This window comes from Ranitomeya variabilis, chromosome 1 (genome assembly GCF_051348905.1).
Source record: "Ranitomeya variabilis isolate aRanVar5 chromosome 1, aRanVar5.hap1, whole genome shotgun sequence".
NCBI lineage: Eukaryota > Metazoa > Chordata > Amphibia > Anura > Dendrobatidae > Ranitomeya > Ranitomeya variabilis.
In genome coordinates, this window is record NC_135232.1 from 973,357,736 (window position 1) to 973,379,402 (window position 21,667).

Here is a 21,667-nt window from a genome sequence, read left to right on the forward strand (position 1 = left end):
CATAACACCGTTGAAGCGGGAGCGTAAAATGCGGGAGTACCAAGACACACTGGTGAATTCAATCATCTTCTCCAGTCCAACTGAGAGCAGTGCTGCTAGTGCTTCACAAAGCAGCTCAGTGTGTTGAGGCAGTGAAGGAAGCTCTGCACAAAGAGGGAGCAGAAGCAGCACCTCAGCACAAGGCAAGACCAGTATAGCCCAAATGTGGCAAAATTTTGAGTCCCCGCCACAAATGTCTACACCACAACAGACGGCTCCAGTCAGCAAGAGGCAATGTTTCCGTCAGATGGTGACAGACTTCATGTCTTGCCCTCTCAGTGTACTCCCAGATGGCTCTTCCCCCTTCAAGTTTTGGGTCTCTAAGCTGGATACATGGCGAGCTTAGCCAGTATGCATTGGAGGTGATGGCTTGCCCTGCTGCTAGTGTATTATCAGAAGGCGTCTTTAGTGCTGCAGGTGGTGTACTAACAGACCGTCACATGCGACTATCCTCTGATAACATTGACCGGCTTACTTTTCTGAAAATTATTATTATTTATTGTTATAGCGCCATTTATTCCATGGCGCTTTACAAGTGAGGAGGGGTATACATAATAAAAACAAGTACAATAATCTTAAACAATACAAGTCATAACTGGTACAGGAGGAGAGAGGACCCTGCCCGCGAAGGCTCACAATCTACAAGGGATGGGTGAGAATACAGTAGGCGAGGATAGAGCTGTTCATGCAGCGGTTGGTTGATCGGTGGTTACTGCAGGTTGTAGGCTTGTCAGAAGAGGTGGGTCTTCAGATTCTTTTTGAAGGTTTCGATGGTGGGCGAGAGTCTGATGTGTTGTGGTAGAGGGTTCCAGAGTAGGGGTGATACGCGAGAGAAATCTTGTATACGATTGTGGGAAGAGGAGATAAGAGGGGAGTAGAGAAGGAGATCTTGTGAGGATCGGAGGTTGCGTGTAGGAAAGTACCAGGAGATGAGGTCACAGATGTAAGGAGGAGACAGGTTGTGGATGGCTTTGTACGTCATGGTTAGGGTTTTGTACTGGAGTATCTGGGCAATGGGGAGCCAGTGAAGGGATTGACAGAGGGGAGAGGCCGGAGAATAGCGGGGGGACAGGTGGATTAGTCGGGCAGCAGAGTTTAGAATAGATTGGAGGGGTGCGAGAGTGTTTGAGGGGAGGCCACAGAGCAGGAGGTTGCAGTAGTCAAGGCGAGAGATGATGAGGGCATGGACTAGGGTTTTTGCAGATTCTTGGTTGAGGAATGAACGGATTCGTGCAATATTTTTGAGTTGAAGTCGGCAGGAAGTGGAAAGGGCTTGGATATGTGGTTTGAAGGAGAGATCAGCGTCAAGGATAACCCTGAGGCAGCGAGCTTGTGGGACTGGGGAGAGTGGGCAGCCATTTACTGTAATGGATAGGTTCGTTGGGGGGGGGTCACGTGAGATGGGGGAAAGATGATGAATTCTGTTTTGTCCATGTTAAGTTTCAGAAATCTAGCGGAAAAGAAGGATGAAATAGTGGACAGACATTGAGGGATTCTGGTTAGTAGGGAGGTGATATCTGGTCCAGAGATGTAGATCTGTGTGTCATCAGCATAGAGGTGATACTGAAAGCCATGAGATTCTATGAGCTGTCCCAGGCCAAAGGTGTAAATGGAGAAGAGCAGGGGCCCAAGGACTGAACCTTGAGGGACTCCGACAGATAGGGGGCGAGGTGAGGAGGTGGTGTGTGAGTGGGAGATGCTGAATGTCCGGTCTATTAGGTATGATGAGATCCAGGATAGGGCCAAGTCTGTGATGCCAAGGGATGAGAGGGTCTGTAATAATAGGGAATGGTCCACTGTGTCAAAGGCAGTCGACAGGTCGAGGAGCAGGAGAACAGAGTAGTGTCGCTTGCTCTTGGCGGTTAAGAGGTCATTGATGACCTTAGTTAGGGCAGTTTCAGTGGAGTGGTGTGACCGGAAGCCAGATTGTAAGCGGTCAAAGAGGGAGCAAGAAGAGAGATGGGAGGACAGTTCAAGGTAGACGTGTTGTTCCAGTAGTTTTGAGGCATAGGGGAGAAGTGATATAGGGCGATAGCTAGATACAGAGGATGGGTCAAGAGAGGGCTTTTTGAGGATAGGTGTGATGGAGGCATGTTTAAAGCTTGAGGGGAAAACACCAGTTGTTAGTGATAGGTTGAAGAGATGGGTTAGGGTTGGGATGAAGATTGTGGTGAGGTTTGGGATGAGGTGGGATGGGAGCGGGTCAAGTGCACAGGTGGTGAGATGCGATCTTGAGAGTAGGGTGGCGAGTTGATCTTCTGCAATGGTGGAGAAGTTGGTTTTGGAGGTGGAGGGTAGGGAAGTTGGGAGGAAGGGCTCTGGGGCTTGTTGACCAAAACTGTCCCTGATGTTATCAATCTTCTGCTTGAAGAATGAGGCAAAGTCTTCAGCAGAGATAAGTGGGGAGGGAGGAGGTGCTGGGGGACGGAGGAGAGAATTGAAGGTGTTGAATAACTGTTTAGGGTTGTGTGACAGGGAGGATATGAGAGATGAGAAGTAGGTTTGTTTAGCTGTGGCGAGTGTGGTCTTGAAAGTAGTGAGGGACTGTTTGAATGCGATGAAGTGGTCGTTGGAGTGGGATCTTTTCCATCTGCGCTCAGCAGCCCTGGAAGCTCGCCTCAGTTCTTTGGTCAGGCTGGTGTGCCAGGGCTGTCTGTTGATTTTGCAAGCTTTGGTATGTGTAAGTGGGGCAGCAGATTCCAAAGCTACAGCTATTGTGGTGTTATATAGAGTGACAGCGTCATCCGCATTGTGTATGGAACTTATGTCTGTGAGAGGGAGGAGGGATTCGGAGAATGAATGTAGGTCAAGATGTTTAAGATTTCTGCGAGGGTGTGAAAGTTTGTCGGGTGGGGACTCTAGACATGGAGTGGAGAGAGATGAGAATGTGAGAAGGTTGTGGTCAGAGAGAGGAAGAGGTGAGTTAGAGAGGTTAGATAGGGAGCAGAGCCGGGTGAAGATGAGGTCCAGTGTGTGACCTTCTTTGTGAGTGGCTGCAGAAGACCATTGAGTGAGGCCGAAGGAGGAAGAGAGAGATAGAAGTTTAGTGGCAGCTGACAGGGAAGTGTCAATGGGGATGTTGAAATCGCCCATGATGATAGTGGGGATGTTCGCAGAAAGGAAATGAAGTAGCCAGGTGGTGAAGTGGTCAAAGAAGATGGTGGCTGGCCCTGGGGGGCGGTAAATGACAGCCAGTTGGAGGGGGAGTAGATGCGCACAGAGTGCACCTCAAAGGAAGGGAGGGTAACAGAGGGTGGCAGTGGGATGGGGGTGAAGGAGCAGTTATCTGACAGGAGAAAACCAACTCCTCCGCCATGCTTGCTGCTGGGGCGGGGTGTGTGAGAAAGGTGGAAGCCACCGTAAGAGAGTGCAGCAGGAGAGGCTGTGTCAGAAGGGGTGAGCCAGGTTTCGGTGATGGCGAGGAAGGAAAGTTTGGTAGTAACAAAAAGATCATGGATGTAGGAAAGCTTGTTACAGACAGTGTAATGAACAGTGAAAATGAACAAGGCCTGGATCTCACAGGAATTTGCCAGTCCTCTTCCAGATTAAATAATTGGTTGGCAACAGTATCCAGGTCTCCTGTTGTGTTCATGTTTCTACCACCTGAAATGTAATCCCTGGGCTCCAACACCACCAGTTGCTGCTCAGAAGTGCCGTCTGCACAGTCAACACTTGCTGCCGTGTTATTGGGGTTCAGTAACGTCAGCTGATCCTCTGCTGTGTATCCGGCAATTTCTTCTGCTCCGTCTACTCTCACACTACAACTGATGTTAAACTTGCTCCAATTAGGCCTCAGCCTACACTTTGTTTCTAGCATTGACCCTGGGCTCCAACACCGCCAGTTGCTGCTCAGAAGTGCCCTCTGCACAGTCAACACATGCTCCAGTGTTATTGGGGTTCAGTAACGTCTGCTGATCCCCTGCTGTGTTTGCGGCAATTTGTCCTGCTCCCTCCACATTCACACTACTACAGATATTAAACTGGCTCCAATTAGGTCTCAGCCTACACTCTGTTTCTCCTGTAATCCCTGGGCTCCAACACCGCCAGTTGCTACTCAGAACTGTCTTTGGCACAGGTACTCCCTCCTGCCTAGCCTGGTTTCAGCACGCCAGCTGTTTCCGGGTAGTGTCAAGGTCACTTTGCCTCCAATACGTTGTCCGGTCGGTTTAGCCGACTATGGTGCCTGCAGTTTAGGTGCTTCCTTTGTGGGCTGCGGGATCTGGCAATGAAGGCTGGTTCCGTAGAGCCAATAGGACAAGCTCCCCCTGTAGGACTGTTGGTTTTCGGTAACTCCGGCCGGCTCGCAGCCTTGCAATTTTTTTTTCATGTGGACCTTCTGCTGCCTGAGTTCCAGCACCATTAGATGGTTCTTTGGAAGTCAATCTTGAATAGGTCCCCCTGGGTTCCAGTACCATCAGCTGGTTCCAGGCAGAGCCTTTGGCTTAGGTGCCTCCTTCTCGGTATCTGAGTTCCATCAACGTCTTGTGGTCCTTGGTAGTGCTTTCTGGCACGGGTACCTCCTGCTTAGTAACCGGGTTCCAGTACCGTCAGCTGGTCCTCGGTAGTTTCATTGGCTCTTGTACCTTCGGATACCCATCCGGGTTCCAGTACCGTCAGCTGGTTCTCAGCAGTTCCTCAGCTTTCTTATACCTTCTGCTACATTTCCAGTTAAAGCTTTTTGAAATGGTTTTTAGTAATCACTCTGAACCTCCCTGACGACAAACCTAAAGACGACGACCCTGAAGACCACCCCGAAGACGACGACCCCGGAGACGCCGACCCTGAAGACCACCCCGAAGACCAAAAGGGCAAACAACAAGAAGACAACCACCAAGATACAGAAGAACAAGAGACAGAAGACCAAGAAGCAGAAGAACAAGAAGCTGCAGAACAAAAAGCAGAAGAACAAGAAGCATAAGACTAAAAATCAGAGCAAAAGATATTATCTAAATTATAAGCAGAAGAAGACTAAGCAGTGTATGGGGGTGAGTCCGTTCCTCCTTGTGGTGCCCCTGGAAAAAACCTGCTGCTGCAGGCCAAACTGAACGCGGACAAATCCTGTTGTAAATCTTTTGTGACAGGCAGAATGTAAGGTGAAATATTCAAACTTTTATAGATAACTACAGGAATGCCTGTCACAAATAAGAATATGATGAATATGAAGAAGATGAAGAAGTAGAATATGAAGAATAATAGTTGAATAAGAATAATATGAAGAATGTAAAAAAAAAGAATAATAGGAAGAATGTGAAGAAGAAGAAGATGAATAAGGTGAAGAAGAAGAAGTTGATGAAAAAGATGCTGCTAATGAGGATGATGAAGGAGAAAGTGTGGGAGAAGTAAAAAAAGACGGTGAAGAGCATGGAAGTAGTGAAACAAATATCTGACAAAATATAAAAAAGCTTAACATAGTCAATATCTTTGTAACTCCAAACGTCTTTAAAAAAAAAATAATTAATTCCTGCTATTCCATTTGATTGGGCTAAACCTCTATGCCTTTAATGTCTCCTCCACCTCCCCCAATACATTCTACATTACTCTTAGTTGCTTTCCTTTATGTAGAATTAACCTACAAGGAAAGAAAGGGTTTATCTTAATTCCGATATTTGAGTCCCAATGACTTGCATTGGTTTCCGATATCAGAATCGGCGATACCAGATATTTTTGGGGTATCGGTCCGATCCGATATTTCCGGATATCGGAAGGTATCGCTCAACACTAGTCAGGACATACCACCCTTGGCGCAAAGAAAAACCAGTGAACGTACGATAGCGTCATGGACGCTGAAGGCTCACTGATGTTTGTGGTAAGCAAAGGCTATCCATTCTAGTCTAGATAGAGCTACTGTAGCATCAATTGCTAAAAAAGATGGCTAAATTAGAAAGTTGTCAAAACACGAGAGCATAAAAGAACTCCAATTAAACTATTTCTTGTTAAACCTATATAAATCTGTAAACAATGTAGTATAAATGTGGCAATATACTCACCGGTCGCTGTCTTCACGGTTTCCAGCACCTCTCCGGTCCGCTTCCAGGCCACGTGATGTTATTGCAACTTGCCAGATTGCACTGGGGTATATGCGAGATCCGGAAATCCATGGAGCCTTGTTCTGACACTCCACAGACTTACGTAGTAAAGGTGATTTCCGGCTCACACACAGCCCAGTGTGATCTGGCAAATGGGAATACAGTTACATGATCTAGAAGAGGACCAGAGCTCAGCTAGAAACCGGGAAAGGCAGTGATCATATTATCACACTTACGATACATATACATTTACACAAGTTTAGCCAACAAATATTTTCATGGGAGTGCTTCTTTAAATCTGAACAATTTATTAATAGAAGTAGGAGGCCAAGACTGATCACGTCATCTCCCCATATCACGTGAATAGCCATTGGCATGTGAATCACTTACCTGTGGAAAAGTTGACCCCATAAAGAATTATTGAAATAAGGTGAGGTGGCGGATGTCGTGTGATGTTCTGCTAGGAAACCTGAGCAGGACACTGCGACTACGAGGGAACGGAGGAAGGTAAGAGTAAAGTGTTTTATTTTTTTCATCTTTTCTGATGGAGCCATGGATACCAGGAACGGGATGGGGCCAATCAGATCAGAATTAGGATGGGGCCATGCATACCAGGATGGGGATGAGGGGACCATATTTACCAGGATAGGTGATCTTAAGCACATAATTGACCAAATTTTTTGCTTCAGTTTCTTTTTTTCCCCCCTTATTTCCTCCTCTAAAACCTAGGTGCGTCTAATGGTCCGAAAAATACGGTAAGTGATAAGTGGGCCTCAGGACCCAGTCACTAAAATACTGAACAGGCACAATGATACATGTGAAAATGTGTAGTTGACCTTTAACCCCTTCATGACCCAGCCTATTTTGGCCTTAATGACCTGGCCGTTTTTTGCAATTATGACCAGTGTCACTTTATGAGGTAATAACTCAGGAACGCTTCAACGGATCCTAGCGGTTCTGAGATTTTTTCGTGACATATTGGGCTTCATATTAGTGGTAAATTTAGGTTGATAATTTTTGCATTTATTTGTGAAAAAAATGGAAATTTAGCGGAAAAATTTGAAAATTTCGCAATTTTCCAATTTTTATTCTGTTAAACCAGAGAGTTATGTGACACAAAATAGTTAATATATAGCATTACCCACATGTCTACTTTACATCAGCACAATTTTGGAAACAATTTTTTTTTTTTTTGCTAGGAAGTTAAAAGGGTTAAAATTTGACCAGTGATTTCTCATTTTTACAACGAAATTTACAAAACCATTTTTTTTTAGGGACCACCTCACATTTGAAGTCAGTTTGAGGGGTCTATATGGCTGAAAATACCCCAAATTGACACCATTCTAAAAACTGCACCCCTCGAGGTACTCAAAACCAGATTCAAAAAGTTTATTAACCCTTCAGGTGCTTCATAGCAGCAGAAGCAACATGAAGGAAAAAATTAACATTTAACTTCTTAGTTACAAAAATGATCTTTTAGCAACAATTTTTTTATTTTCCCAAGGGTAAAAAGAGAAACTGGAACCCAAAAGTTATTGTACAATATGTCCTGAGTACGCCGATACCCCATATGGGGGGGGGGGAGAACCACTGTTTGGGCGCACAACAGGGCTCGGAAGGGAAGGAGCGCCATTTGCATTTTACAATGAAAAATTGGCTCCAATCTTTAGTGGACACCATGTTGCGTTTGGAGAGCCCCTGTGTGCCTAAACATTGGAGCTCCCCCACAAGTGACCTCCTTTTGGAAACTAGACCCCCAAAGGAGCTTATCTAGATGCATAGTGAGCACTTTAAACCCTCAGGTGCTTCACAAATTGATCCGTAAAAATGAAAAAGTAATTTTTTTTCACAAAAAATTTCTTTTAGCCTCAATTTGTTCATTTTCACATGGGCAACAGGATAAAATGGATCCTAAAATGTATTGGGCAATTTCTCTTGAGTACACTGATACCTCACATGTGGGGGTAAACCACTGTTTGGGCACACGTCAGGGCTCGGAAGGGAAGGAGAGCCATTTGACTTTTTGAATGAAAAATTAGCTCCAATCGTTAGCGGACACCATGTTGCGTTTGGAGAGCCCGTGTGCCTAAACATTGGAGCTCCCCCACAAGTGACAGCATTTTGGAAACTAGACCTCCCATGGAACTAATCTAGATGTGCGGTGACCACTTTAAACCCCCAAGTGCTTCACAGAAGTTTATAACGCAGAGCTGTGAAAATAAAAAAAATCATTTTTCTTTCCTCAAAAATAATTTTTTAGCCCGCAACTTTTTATTTTCACAAGAGTAACAGGAGAAATTGGACCCCAAATGTTGTTGTCCAGTTTGTCCTGAGTACGCTGATACCCCATATGTGGGGGGGAACCACTGTTTGGGCACACGTTGGGGATCGGAAGGGAAGTAGTGACGTTTTGAAATGCAGACTGATGGAATGGTCTGCGGGCGTCACGTTGCATTTGCAGAGCCCCTGATGTGCCTAAACAGTAGAAACCCCCCACAAGTGACCCCATTTTGGAAACTAGACCCCCCAAGGAACTTATCTAGATGCATGGTGAGCACTTTGAACCCCCAAGTGCTTCACAGAAGTTTATGACACAGAGCCGTGAAAATAAAAAATAATTTTTCATTCCTCTAAAATTATGTTTTAGCAAGCAATTTTTTATTTTTGCAAGGGTAACAGGAGAAATTGGACCCCAATAATTGTTGCCCAGTTTGTCCTGAGTATGTTGCGTTTGGAGACCCCTGATGTGCCTAAACAGTGGAAACCCCTCAATTCTAACTCCAACACTCACCCCAACACACCCCTAACCCTAATCCCAACTCTAGCCATGACCCTAATCACAACCCTAACCCCAACACACCCCTAACCACAACCCTAACCCTGACACACCCCTAACCCTAATCCCAACCCCAACAACAACCCCAACCCCAACCCTAACCACAACCCCAACCCCAACCATAACACTAACCACAGGCCAAATATCTTAACCCTATTTCCAACCCTAAGGCTATGTGCCCACGTTGCAGATTCATGTGAGATTTTTCTGCACCATTTTTGAAAAATCCGCAGGTAAAAGGCACTGCGTTTTACCTGCGGATTTACTGCGGATTTCCAGTGTTTTTTGTGCGGATTTCAGCTGGGGATTCCTATTCAGTCCTATACAGGTGTAAAACACTGCGGAATCCGCACAAAGAATTGACATGCTGTGGAAAATACAACACAGCGTTTCCGCGCTTTATTTTCCGCACTATAGGCACAGCGGATTTGGTTTTCCATAGGTTTACATGGTACTGTAAACCTGATGGAAAACTGCTACGAATCCGCAGCGGCCAATCCGCTGCGGATCCGCAGCCAAATCCGCATCGTGTGCACACAGCCTACTTCTAACCCTAACCCTAGTGCAGAAAATTTTTTTTTTATTATTGTCCCTACCTATGGGGGTGATAAAGGGAGGGGGGGGTTCATTTACTATTTTTTTATTTTGATCACTGTGATAGGCTTTATCACAGTGATCAAAATGTACCTGGAACAAATCTGCTGGCCGGCAGATTCGGCGGGCGCACTGCGCATTTGCCCGCCATTTTGGAAGATGGCGGCACCCATGGAGAAGACGGACGGACTCCGGGAGGCTCGGTAAGTATGAGGGGGGGATGGATCGGAGCGCAGGGGGGTGGTTCGGAGCACGGGGGGAGCGGGCAGGCGGACGGAGGGGTCTATGGGACAGAACGGAGAACTGGGAGGCGATCGGTGGCTGTGGGGGGGGGGGGCACATCAGGGTTTCCAGCCATGGCCGATGATATTGCAGCATCGGCGATGGCTGGATTGTAATATTTCACCACTTTTTATAGGTGAAATATTACGAATTGCTCGGATTGGCTGTTGCACTTTCAACAGCCAATCAGAGCGATTGTAGCCACGAGGGGGTGAAGCCACCTCCCCGGGCTGAAGTACCACTCCCCCTGTCCCTGCAGAACCGGTGAAATTGGAGTTAACCCTTTCACCCGGTCTGCAGGGATGCGATCCCTCCATGACGCCACATAGGCGTCACAGGTCGGATTGGCACCGACTTTCATGACGCCTACGTGGCGTCACAGGTCGGGAAGGGGTTAAGATAGCACTTTTGTATATAAAAAAAGTCATCCTCAGCGACAAGGTGACCTCGTTCTGATGGACCCTAATGACTCACCTGTCTGTGAACCGTGGAAAGTGTCCCCAGAACAGTGCAGCCTTATCCACCCATGGTCCCCACACGGGACGGCTTGTACCTTTCTGTGTACGAAAAAAAATCTCTCTATTGGCCTTGGTGTAAATGTAGCTACACATTAGTGACCACAGCACTGGCAGAGAACGGGGGCACAAATAAATCAGTTATTAGGGTATGTGCACACGTCCGGATTTCTTGCAGAAATTTCCTGAAGAAAACCGGAAATTTTCTGCAAGAAATCCGCATTTTTTTTGCGTTTTTTTCGCATTTTTTTCGCATTCTGCAAGTGTAATTAGCTTGCAGAATGCTAAAGTTTTCCAAGCGATCTGTAGCATCGCTTGGAAAACTGACTGACAGGTTGGTCACACTTGTCAAACATAGCGTTTGACAAGTGTGACCATCTTTTTACTATAGATGCTGCTTATGCAGCATCTATAGTAAAAGATAGAATGTTTAAAAATAAAAAAAAATGGTTATACTCACCTGCAGGCGTCCGTTCCTATAGATGCCGGTGTGGTTCAGGACGTTCCATGACGTCGCGGTCACATGACCGGTCTCGACCCATCACAGGACCGTGACGTCATCGCAGGTCCTTCACCGCACACCAGCTATAGAAACCGAAGCGGCAGCATGCAGCGGAGAGGCAGGAAGACATCGAAGGTGAATATAGGACTATTTTTTATTTTAATTCTTATTTTTTGACCAATTATATGGTGCCCAGTGCGTGGAGGAGAGTCTCCTCTCCTCCACCCTGGGTACCAACCGCACATAATCTGCTTACTTCCTGCATGGTGGGCACAGCCCCGTGCGGGAAGTAAGCAGATCAATGCACTTCCAGGTGTGCGGAATCCCCGCAATTCCGCATTTTAATGAACATGTTGCTTTTTTTTCCCGCGATGCGATTTTTTCGCGGAAAAAAAGGCTACATTTGCACAAAAAATGCGGAATACACTGAAAATAATGGGAGGCATATGCTAGCGTTTTTTTTCGCGTTTTTATCATGTTTTTATAGCGAAAAAAACGTGAAAAATACTGAACGTGTGCACATGGCCTTAGGGTTATCTCTGGGAACTCCACAGATCACAGTACTGCAGTAGTCATAGGAATGCCACAAGGATGTCTGCTGAGCACGAGGTGGCAGAGCTCCATCCTACAGAGGTGGCAGAGCTCCATCCTACAGAGGTGGCAGAGCTCCATCCAGCAGTATGTCTATGTTCCATGGGATAATGAGAACCAACGTGCCAGCTGCCATCAGAGGCCCCCGCTCTGTCACACTCCCCTCAGCAGTCTCCCAGTGCAGAGGCTGCCACATACCATGGCGCGGCACACAGGAGGCACAGAGGTCAGACATGCGCCCCGGGTGGGGGCAGCCTCATACTGACTGATAAGTCACAGATTGGGCTCCTGTAGGAAAGGTGACCAGTCCTCCTGGGGCTGCAGCCCTGACACCTGGGCCACCACAGGGGGAGACCCTGCACAGCTCCCGGGTGACATTACCGCCAGTATGGAGGCACAGGCCGCGCTACACCTCCGCACACACAGCCCTCCTCTATGTACACCCCACCTTACCGGCACTACGCCCCATTCCCGCTGAGACATCCCGCCTGGCGGCCACAAGCGCTTGGATGGGAAAACGGTAAATGCTAGAGTGTATGGGCTCCTTCCAGGTGTGACGCCATTTCCGGGGGCGTGTCCTATCGGGAGGGGGCGTGTTCTGAGTTCACATCATGGGCGTATTCTCTTTTTATCAAGGAAGGCGGCAAATGAAGGGACTGCAGCATGCTAGCTTGTGGACGCCATGGAGGTCAGTGGTTTCAGGGTGAAAAATGCTACTTGCTGATCGCTATTGGGGGGAGGCCCTGTGGTGGTCTACCTACTTGTCTGTGTGGGGGGCGACCTGTGGTGGGATTTTGAGGGGGGGTCTGCTGCTGGCTATTGTGGGGGAGCCCTGCGGTGGGATTTTGGGGGCTCCGCTGCTACTGGCTATTGTGGGGGAGCCCTGCGGTGGGATTTGGGGGGGCTCCGCTGCTGCTGGCTATTGTGGGGGAGCCCTGCGGTGGGATTTGGGGGGGCTCCGCTGCTGCTGGCTATTGTGGGGGATCCCTGTGGTGGGATTTTGGGGGCTCCGCTGCTACTGGCTATTGTGGGGGAGCCCTGCGGTGGGATTTGGGGGGGCTCCGCTGCTGCTGGCTATTGTGGGGGAGCCCTGCGGTGGGATTTGGGGGGGCTCCGCTGCTGCTGGCTATTGTGGGGGAGCCCTGCGGTGGGATTTGGGGGGGCTCCGCTGCTGCTGGCTATTGTGGGGGAGCCCTGCGGTGGGATTTGGGGGGCTCCGCTGCTGCTGGCTATTGTGGGGGAGCCCTGCGGTGGGATTTTGGGGGCTCCGCTGCTGCTGGCTATTGTGGGGGAGCCCTGCGGTGGGATTTGGGGGGCTCCGCTGCTGCTGGCTATTGTGGGGGAGCCCTGCGGTGGGATTTGGGGGGCTCCGCTGCTGCTGGCTATTGTGGGGGAGCCCTGCGGTGGGATTTTGGGGGCTCCGCTGCTGCTGGCTATTGTGGGGGAGCCCTGCGGTGGGATTTGGGGGGGCTCCGCTGCTGCTGGCTATTGTGGGGGAGCCCTGCGGTGGGATTTGGGGGGGCTCCGCTGCTGCTGGCTATTGTGGGGGAGCCCTGCGGTGGGATTTGGGGGGGCTCCGCTGCTGCTGGCTATTGTGGGGGAGCCCTGCGGTGGAATTTGGGGGGGGCTCCGCTGCTGCTGGCTATTGTGGGGGATCCCTGCGGTGGAATTTGGGGGGGGCTCCGCTGCTGCTGGCTATTGTGGGGGACCCCTGCGGTGGGATTTTTGGGGGGGCTCCGCTGCTGCTGGCTATTGTGGGGGACCCCTGCGGTGGGATTTTTGGGGGCTGCGCTGCTGCTGGCTATTGTGGGGGACCCTTGTGGTGGGATTTTGGGGGGAACCCCTGTTGTGGAATTTTGGTGGGGGCTGCTACTGTCGTGGGGGACCCCTGTGGTGGGATTTGGGGGGGCACCTGATGCTGGCTATTGTGGGGACATGGTGGGATTTTGGGGGGACCTGCTGCTGCTGGTTATTGTGGGATTTTTTTGGGGGGGGACTGCTGCTGGCTGTTGTGGTGGCCCCCGGTGGTAGGCAACCTGCTTGTGTGAGGGGGGTGACCTGCTGCAGGCTATTGGGGGACTCCTGACCTGCTTGTGGGGGGGGGCGACCTGCTGCAAGCTATTGGGGATGACCCATTTTAGTGGGGGCGACCTGCTTGTGGGGGGGGGGGGGGTGAACTGCTGCTGGCAATTGGGGGGACCCTTGTGGTGGGATTTAGGGGTGACCTGCTGCTTATGGGGTGACCTGTTTGGGGTGGGGGACCTGCTGCTGGCTATTGGGGTGACCCCTGTGGTGTGATTTGGGGGCGACCTGCGTGCGGGGGACCCCTTTTAGTGAGGGTGACCTGCTTATGGTTGGGTTTGGGGAGGCGACCTGCTTGTTGCGGGACCCCTTTTAGTGGGGGTGACCTGCTTGTGGAGGGGTGACCTGCTGATGGCTATTGATGGGCCCCTGTGGTGGGGTTTGGGGGTGACGTGCTGCTTACGGGGTAGACCCCTTTTAGTGGGGGGTGACCTGCTGCTGGCTATTGGGGAGACCCTGGTGGTGGGGTTTGAGTGTGACATGCTTGTGGTCTGGTTTTGGGAGGGCGTGACCTGCTGTCTTTTGGGGGGGACCCTTGTGGTGGATGTGGGGGGAGACCTGCTGCAAGCTATTGGGGGACCCCTGTGGTGGGATGTGGGGGTGACCTGCTTGTGGTGGGATGTGGGGAGGCGACCTGCATGTGAGGGGTGACCTGCTGCAGGCTATTGGGGGGACCCCTGTGGTGAGATTTGAGGGCGACCTGCTTGTGGGGTGCGACCTGCTTGTCGTGGAATGTGGGGAGGCGACCTGCTTGTCGTGGAATGTGGGGAGGCGACCTGCTTGTCGTGGAATGCGGGGAGGCGACCTGCTTGTCGTGGAATGTGGGGAGACGACCTGCTTGTCGTGGAATGTGGGGAGGCGACCTCCTGCTGGCTATTGGGGGGGGGGGGGGGGATCCCGTGGTGGGATTTGGGGACGACCTGCTGCTTACGGATGAAACCCTTTTATTGGGGGGTGACCTGCTGCTTACTAGCGGATCCCTTTTATTGGGGGGCGACCTGCTTATGGGTTGGGTTTGGGGGGGCTGAAGAGGGTTTAAGCTGGGTGGGGGGTGGACATCGAAGGGGGTGTGTGCTGGGTGGGGGGGTTGGACGTCCGATGGGGGTTTGTGGGGGTTGGACGTCCGAAGGGGGTGTGTGCTGGGTGGGGGGGTCCACGTCCGATGGGGGTTTGTGCTGGGTGGGGGGGTCCACGTCTGATGGGGGTTTGTGCTGGGTGGGGGGTCTGCATCTGGGGGTTTGTGCTGGGTGGGGGTTGGACGTCCGATGGGGGTTTGTGGGGGTTGAACGTCCGATGGGGGTTTGTGGGGGTTGGATGTCCGATGAGAGTTTAAGCTGGGGTGGCGTTCGATTGGGGAGGTGTCTGATGGGATTTATGGTTGGGGCAGGGGGCGTCATATTTGGATTTACGCTTGAGGGGAGGGAATGTCTGGTGGGCTTTGGATTTATCCTGTGGGGTCCGCTGGTTAATGTGAGGTGGAGATTTGACTGGGGGAGCGAGGTTATGCTATGTGGCCATCTGGTCGATGTGGGGGGGGCTAATGCTTCATTGGGGTACACACAAAAAATATGAGTGTATGCTGCTTATGCTATGGAAAAAAAAAAATGTAGGTATTTCCCTGTAGTGTAGGCTACACCACCAACTGGCACGAAGCTAATCCTTTTTAGCTTAATGTCAGTAGGAGGCAGACATGGGTCTGGACCACCCAGCCCAGTTTCTGACTTAGGTTTTGTTTTTGTTTTTATTAACGATTTTCCTTTATCTTTTTAATTTTTTTTTTTTCAGATACGGCTTTTGAGGGCGACAGTGGAATTGTCACTCTAATCTCCCACCTAGAATTGTCACTACCGTATCATCTGTGGTCTACGAGGCAAGGCCCTACCACATCAAGATTGTTTGTGGTTCCCCAGAGGACAGACCATGCCACGAATCCCCCTACCCTCTCGCCCCCCAGAGCCAGATAGAGTAGGGAGGGAAGACGAATACGTTATGTGCCAGCCGCCGAAAGGTCTGCGTCCAGGTTATTCCATGCCCATCTTCATCATCGGTCTGTGAAGAATGATGTGTGATCTTCAGGACCGGTATATCCTACCAGGCAGTGAGGAGGCCTCCAGTAATGCGAGAATGGAGTCTGTGGGCAGGAAAACGCTGCTTGTCCGGCATCTCCCTGCTGAACTAAGTCCGGAGGAGCAAAGACAGCTGCTGGAGAAGAGCGGGGCGGAAAGCGTGCGGTTGTGTTCCGGAAGGACGCGCGGGATTTTGAGGAATGTGGCTTTTGCATCATATCCAAACGACTATGCGGCAGCAAAGGCGCTATCCATTCTTCACCAGCTCAAAGTCCTCGGCCATACACTTATTGTAGAGTATGCAAAGGAGTATTGCCTTCACCTACCTGACCAGCCGGCCTATTCCAAGAAGAGGAAGAGTGGAGAAAAAGCAGATGAAAGTAAAGACTCAAAACTTCCAGACCAAGTGACCATCGAGAGAGGCATTGCACCAAATCACGGACTTGTCTATCCCATAAGATCCAGTCTAAAGTATTTATATCCTCCTCCAACAAGCACCATATTGACCAACATTGCACATGCCATGTTAAGTGTTCCCAAGTTCTATGTCCAGGTGTTACATTTAATTAATAAAATGAATTTGCCTGCCCCTTTTGGAATGCTGACCGCACAGCCTCCCTTGCATGCGGACCTTTTGACAGTGCCATCACCGTACCCCCCAGTTCCACCTGACCTCCCCGAGAACCCTCCACTGCCAGAGTTGGATGATGATTATGATATGGAGGTTTCCAGCAGAGAAGAGTCAGAATATGAAAGTGGAGATGAGGAGGATAAAGAGAGGGCTGCTCGGCTGAAAGAGCTGGCAGATCTGCTGCCTAAGAGACCAAGGATCAAAAAACCATCTCGTCCTCGGAAAAAGATGAAGATAAAGGACCTACTATCAGCTCCTGCAATGCAGCCCAGCCATCCCCACGCACCTTTGTTGCCTTCTGAGGTTTTTGAGCAGTCGCGTGCAATTTGGTCAAAGAGAATGGAAATTCACATTCCTGCTGACATAACCACAGCCGCTGATGCCACTGCTTATCTTTCGGACCCCGAAGTGGAGCCTGGGAGAGATGGAGAAGTTTTTGGGTTTGGAAAGATTTATCCAACTACTGAGCCCAAGGATGAGGAGGAGAATGAGGAGGAGGAGGAGGATGATGATTTGCTAAGGGAATTTATCTCCAGGAGGGAGCTGGAGAAGGGAAGGGTTTCTAAAGAAGAAATGCGAAAGCTCTCTGTGTTTAAGAACTATGATCCTGGAGAGCCAAATTGCAGACTCTATGTGAAAAACTTATCAAAGCAAGTTACAGAAAAGGATCTGAAATTTATATTTGGGAAATTTATTGATTTTTCATCTGGCACTGAAGCAAACATGTTTGATATTCGGCTTATGACAGAAGGACGGATGAAGGGACAAGCATTTATAGGCTTTCCCAATGAAGATGTTGCTGCAAAGGCCTTGAAACACACCCATGGATATGTACTTTTCAACAAACCAATGGTCATTCAATTTGCCCGATCGGCTCGTCCAAAGCCTAACGCTGTTAAAACACGGACCAAGAGATAGTGGTGTAGGTGAAATATTCTTGGGAACATTGCAGGACATTGGACCAAGGCTACAACAGTGAAAAATATTCTGCATCATACATTTTATACCTTTTTTTTTGTTGTTGTTGTTGTTGAATTGCATAAATAAACATAATTCAGCATAGTGGATGGGATTTCAATAAATCCCATGCCCACTATGCGTGCACCGACGCCTGCAGATCACCTGCAGAGACGGACATGTGACACGTCTTTCTAGTCTGCAGCATGTCTATCTTGCTTAGACGCTGTAGAAATTTAACCCATAGAATGTATTGACGCAGTGAATCCACACGGTTCAGTGATCACATGCAGATTCACCTGCGTTTAATAGACGTCAGCGCTTTGGACGCAGCTAAAGCGCTGTAACTTCCACACCGTCTGCACATATCCTTAGGCTGTGTGCGCATGTTGCAGATTTTGTACGTTTTTTTCTTGCAGATTTTCTAGGTAAACCTGAAGCAATCCTGATGTTAGGAATCAGACCTTCATAATCCTGTACATGATATGCAGTATATGCATGAAAGACAATAATATATAAAACATTTAGAACTTTGTTAGCAATAAAACATCATTCTCAGTAAAAACCACAATGATATCAACCTACATGTCATATCTGTAATAGTTTGTGAAAATAAGAGCCCTCTGCGCTTACACAGAACCGATATGACTATGAGTGTGGACCCTGAATGCAGACTCATCTCTAAACCTACATATAATGAAATATCTGCTGTCACAACTGTGTGGCCTATTGCGTCCATTATGTGAGGGCTCATTCCCAATTGTGATGAAAAAATGTAATCCGATTAAAAATCAGATTGCATTTGGACCAATGTTATTCGATCATTGTGTGTTCATCTGCTTTTTTTTTTCCAGCTCAGATCGGAGCATGATCGGACTGGAAAAAACTCGCAGCATGCTGCAGTTGTAATTGGAAATCAGATTGCATCCCACAATAGAAGTCAATGGGTGCGAGAAAAAAATAACACAGCACTCGGACCATGCAAGTGCTGTCCAATTTTTACACATCAATCTTCTTGGAAGAGTCGGCAATTCATGTGCCGCATACATTAAAATCAGAGTGATAGGTTAGAATAGACATATACCGAAAATTTCCCACTACACTCGTGCTGACGTCACATAGGTGAATTGAGTTCATTGGCTGTGAACTCGCAGGACCTGTCTGACAGTACTGCGAGCAGGAGTACTTTCTCACACTCGCGGTGCCCTCAGGGAGTAGGAGTTCACAGGGAGACACTGAGCACACGCTGCTCAGTGTCTCAGCTGGATGGCAGGCTGTATGGTCGCATCATGCAGCCTGCCATCTAGATGTGGCAGAGGTGGACCCTTTGTCGGACAAATGTATTGTCATCTCTGCGGAAAGGTGAGGAATATGTTGTTTTTTGTTTTGTTTTTTTTTTAACTCTTTGGCAGAAGACAATGGCGTTGATTGAATGGACCGTTTACTACTACTACTGTAGGTTGTAGGCTTGTCGGAAGAGGTAGATCTTCAAGTTCCTCTAGAAGGTTCCCACGGTAGGCGAAAGTCTGATATGCTTGGGTACAGATTTCCAGAGTAGGGGGGATGCACGGGAAAAATCTTGTATGCTATTGAGAGAAGACGGGAGTAGAGCAGGAGATCCTTTGAGAATCAGTTTGTGTGCAGGTAAGTTCCAGGAGGTTAGGTCACAGATGTATGGTGAAGACAGGTTGTGGATGGCTTTGTATGTTAGGGTTTTGAACTGGAGTCTCTGGGCAATGAGGAGCCAGTGAAGGGATTGACAGAGGGGAGAGGCCGGGGAATAGCGGGGGGAGGGAACTAGTGGATTATTCTGGCAGCAGTGTTGAGAATAGATTGGTGCAGTGAAAGAGTGTAAGGCTACTTTCACACTAGCGTCGGTATGGGGCCGTCGCCATGCGTCGGCCCGACGCATGCTGTGAAATAAATGCACAACGGGGGCAGCGGATGCAGTTTTTCAACGCATCCTCTGCCCCATTGTAATGTCCGGGGAGGAGGGGGCGGAGTTTCAGCCTCGCATGCGCGGTTGAAAATGCGATGCACAAAAAAAAGTTACATGTACCTTTTTTTTTGTGCCGACGGTCCGCCAAAATACGACGCATACGATGCGACGTGTGGCAATGCGTTGCTAATGCAAGTGTATGGGGAAAAAAACGCATCCTGCGGGCAACTTTGCAGGATGCGTTTTTTCTCCAAAACGACGTATTGCGACGTACGCCTGATAACGCTAGTGTGAAAGTAGCCTTAGAAGGGAGGCCACAGGGCAGGAGGTTGCAGTAGTTGAGGCGAGAGATAATGAGGGCATGGAGTAGTGTTTTTGCAGTTTCTTCATTAAGGAATGTACAGATGTTGGAAATATTTTTGAGCTGGAGTCGGCAGGAAGTGGAAAAGGCTTGGATATGTGGTTTGAAGGATTCAAATTGCCTCTTCTGAGAAAAAGAGGGCTTAACTCTATAGCGCCACCTGTTGGAAGTAGCGATCCTACAAGTCACAATCAACCCTCTAACGAGTCGTGCAATATGACTTAGGATAAAAGGCAAATCAGTATCTCAATTCGCAGACACGGTGTTTCGGGCTGTTGGCCCTCGTCAGTGCGAAGCATGAGAACTGATTTGGCTAGGTGAGAGGCTCTGGACTGGGGTCTAAGGGGTATCGTTTCTCCTTATGGAGAGTGACATACCATCTCTGGCTTGTCAAGGTAAGGAGGCTTATTTGCCGTACAATGCTCTGGGAAATTAAATATGCAAATTGCCTCTTCTGAGAAAAAGAGGACTTAACTCTATAGCGCCACCTGTTGGAAGTAGCGATCCTACAAGTCACAATCAACTCCCTAACGAGTCGTGCAATATGACTTAGGATAAAAACCAAATCAGTATCTCAATTCGCAGACACGGTGTTTCGGGCTGTAGAAATTAGAATCCAGTTACCTTTAGGCAGTGAGCTTGCAAGACTGGAAGAGTGACAAGCCATTTACTTTAATGGATTGGTCTGTTTAGAGGGGGTTGAGTGAGATGAGGAAAAAATGATGAATTCTGTTTTGTCCATGTTAAGTTTTAGAAATCTAGCTGAGAAGAAGCTGAATTATCAGACAGACATTGTGGGATTCTGGTTAGTAAGGAGGTGATATCGGGTCCAGAGGAGGTAGATCTGTGTGTCATCAGCAGAGAAGTGATAATGAATGCCGTGGGACTCTATGAGCTGTCCCAGGCTGAAAGGGTAGATTGAGAAGAACAGGGGTCTTAGAACTGAACCTTGGGGGGCACTGACAGAGGGTGAGGTGAGGAGATGGTGTGTGAGTTGGAGATGCTGAATGTCCAATCTGTTAAGTATGAAGAGATCCAAGATGGGGCCAAGCCTGTGATGCCAAGAGATGAAAGAATCTGTAGGTACGAGGGAATGGTCAATTGTGTCAAAAACAGATGACAGGTACAGGAGGAGGAGCACAGAGTAGTGTTGCTTGGATTTGGCAGTTAGTAGGTGATTGAAGACTTTAGTCAGGGAGGTTTCAGGGGAATGATGCGGTCGGAAGCCAGACTGTAAGCAGTCAAAGAGGGAGCAGAAGGAGAGGTGGGAGGACAGTTCAAGATGGACGTGTTGTTCCAGTAGTTTTGAGGGATAGGGGAGAAGCGATATGGGGTGATAGCTAGACATAGAGGATGGGTCAAGGAAGGGCTTTTTGAAGTTGGTTGCGATTGATGCATGTTTGAAGCATGAGGGGGAAAACGCCAGTTGTTAGTGATAGGTTGAAGAGATGGGTTAGAGTTGGGATGAAGACTGGTGAGCTTTGGGATGAAGTGGGACATGATTGGGTCGAGTGCACAGGTGGTGAGATGTGTTCTTGAGAGCATAGAAGAAAGTTGTTCTGTAATGCTGGAAAAGCTGGTTTTGGGGGAGGAGGGCTGAGTAGCTATGAGACGAGTATGGGTGCTGTGGGCAAAAGCTTTCGTTGGTGTTATCGATCTTCTGCTTGAATGAGGCAAAGTCTTCCGCTAAAAGGAGAGTGAGGAGCTGCTTGGGTACGGAGGAAAGAATTGAAAGTGTTGAATAGCTGTTTAGGGTTGTGAGAGGGCGGATATGAGAGATAAGAAGTTTGTTTTGCTGAAGTGAGTGTGGACTTGAAAGTGGTGGGGGACTGTTTGAATGAGATGAAGTACTCATTGGAGTGGAAACTTTTCCATCTCTGTCAAGCAACCTTGGGAGCTCGCCTCAGTTCTGGCTGGTGTGCCAGGGTTGCTTGTTAATTGTACAAGATTTGGTATGTGTGAGGGAGGATACCAATTCGAGAGCTGCAGCTGTTATGGTGTTCAATAAAGTGGTGGTAGCATCTGCATCATATAAGGCTTCTTTCACACTAGCATCGGGCTCGGCCCGGCGCAGTGCGTCGGGCCGAGGTTACCGACGCTAGCGTTGTCTCCGCCGCACAACGGGGGTAGCGGATGCATTTTTCCAGCGCATCCGCTGCCCCATTGTGAGGTGTGGGGAGGTGGGGGTGGAGTTCCGGCCGTGCATGCGCGGTCGGAAATGGCGGACACGACGCAGCAAAAAACGT

At 49.0% G+C, this 21,667-nt stretch overlaps 1 protein-coding gene and 1 pseudogene across 2 annotated transcripts in view; one reads left to right on the top strand and one right to left on the bottom strand.

Moving 5' to 3' along the window:
- PLRG1 (pleiotropic regulator 1) overlaps positions 1 to 11,991 on the bottom strand; it is an 80,084-nt gene extending 68,093 nt beyond the window's left edge. The window contains exon 1 of the mRNA XM_077279370.1: positions 11,839 to 11,991. Coding sequence (XP_077135485.1) covers positions 11,839 to 11,868 — 30 coding nt within the window. The 5' untranslated portion in view covers positions 11,869 to 11,991. The remainder of the gene's footprint in view (positions 1 to 11,838) is intronic.
- Positions 11,948 to 17,229, top strand: LOC143792910 (RNA-binding region-containing protein 3 pseudogene; annotated as a pseudogene). The gene is made up of 2 exons (XR_013219995.1): positions 11,948 to 12,073; positions 15,253 to 17,229. The product of XR_013219995.1 is annotated as an RNA-binding region-containing protein 3 pseudogene (transcript).
- Positions 17,230 to 21,667: the final 4,438 nt, after the last annotated feature.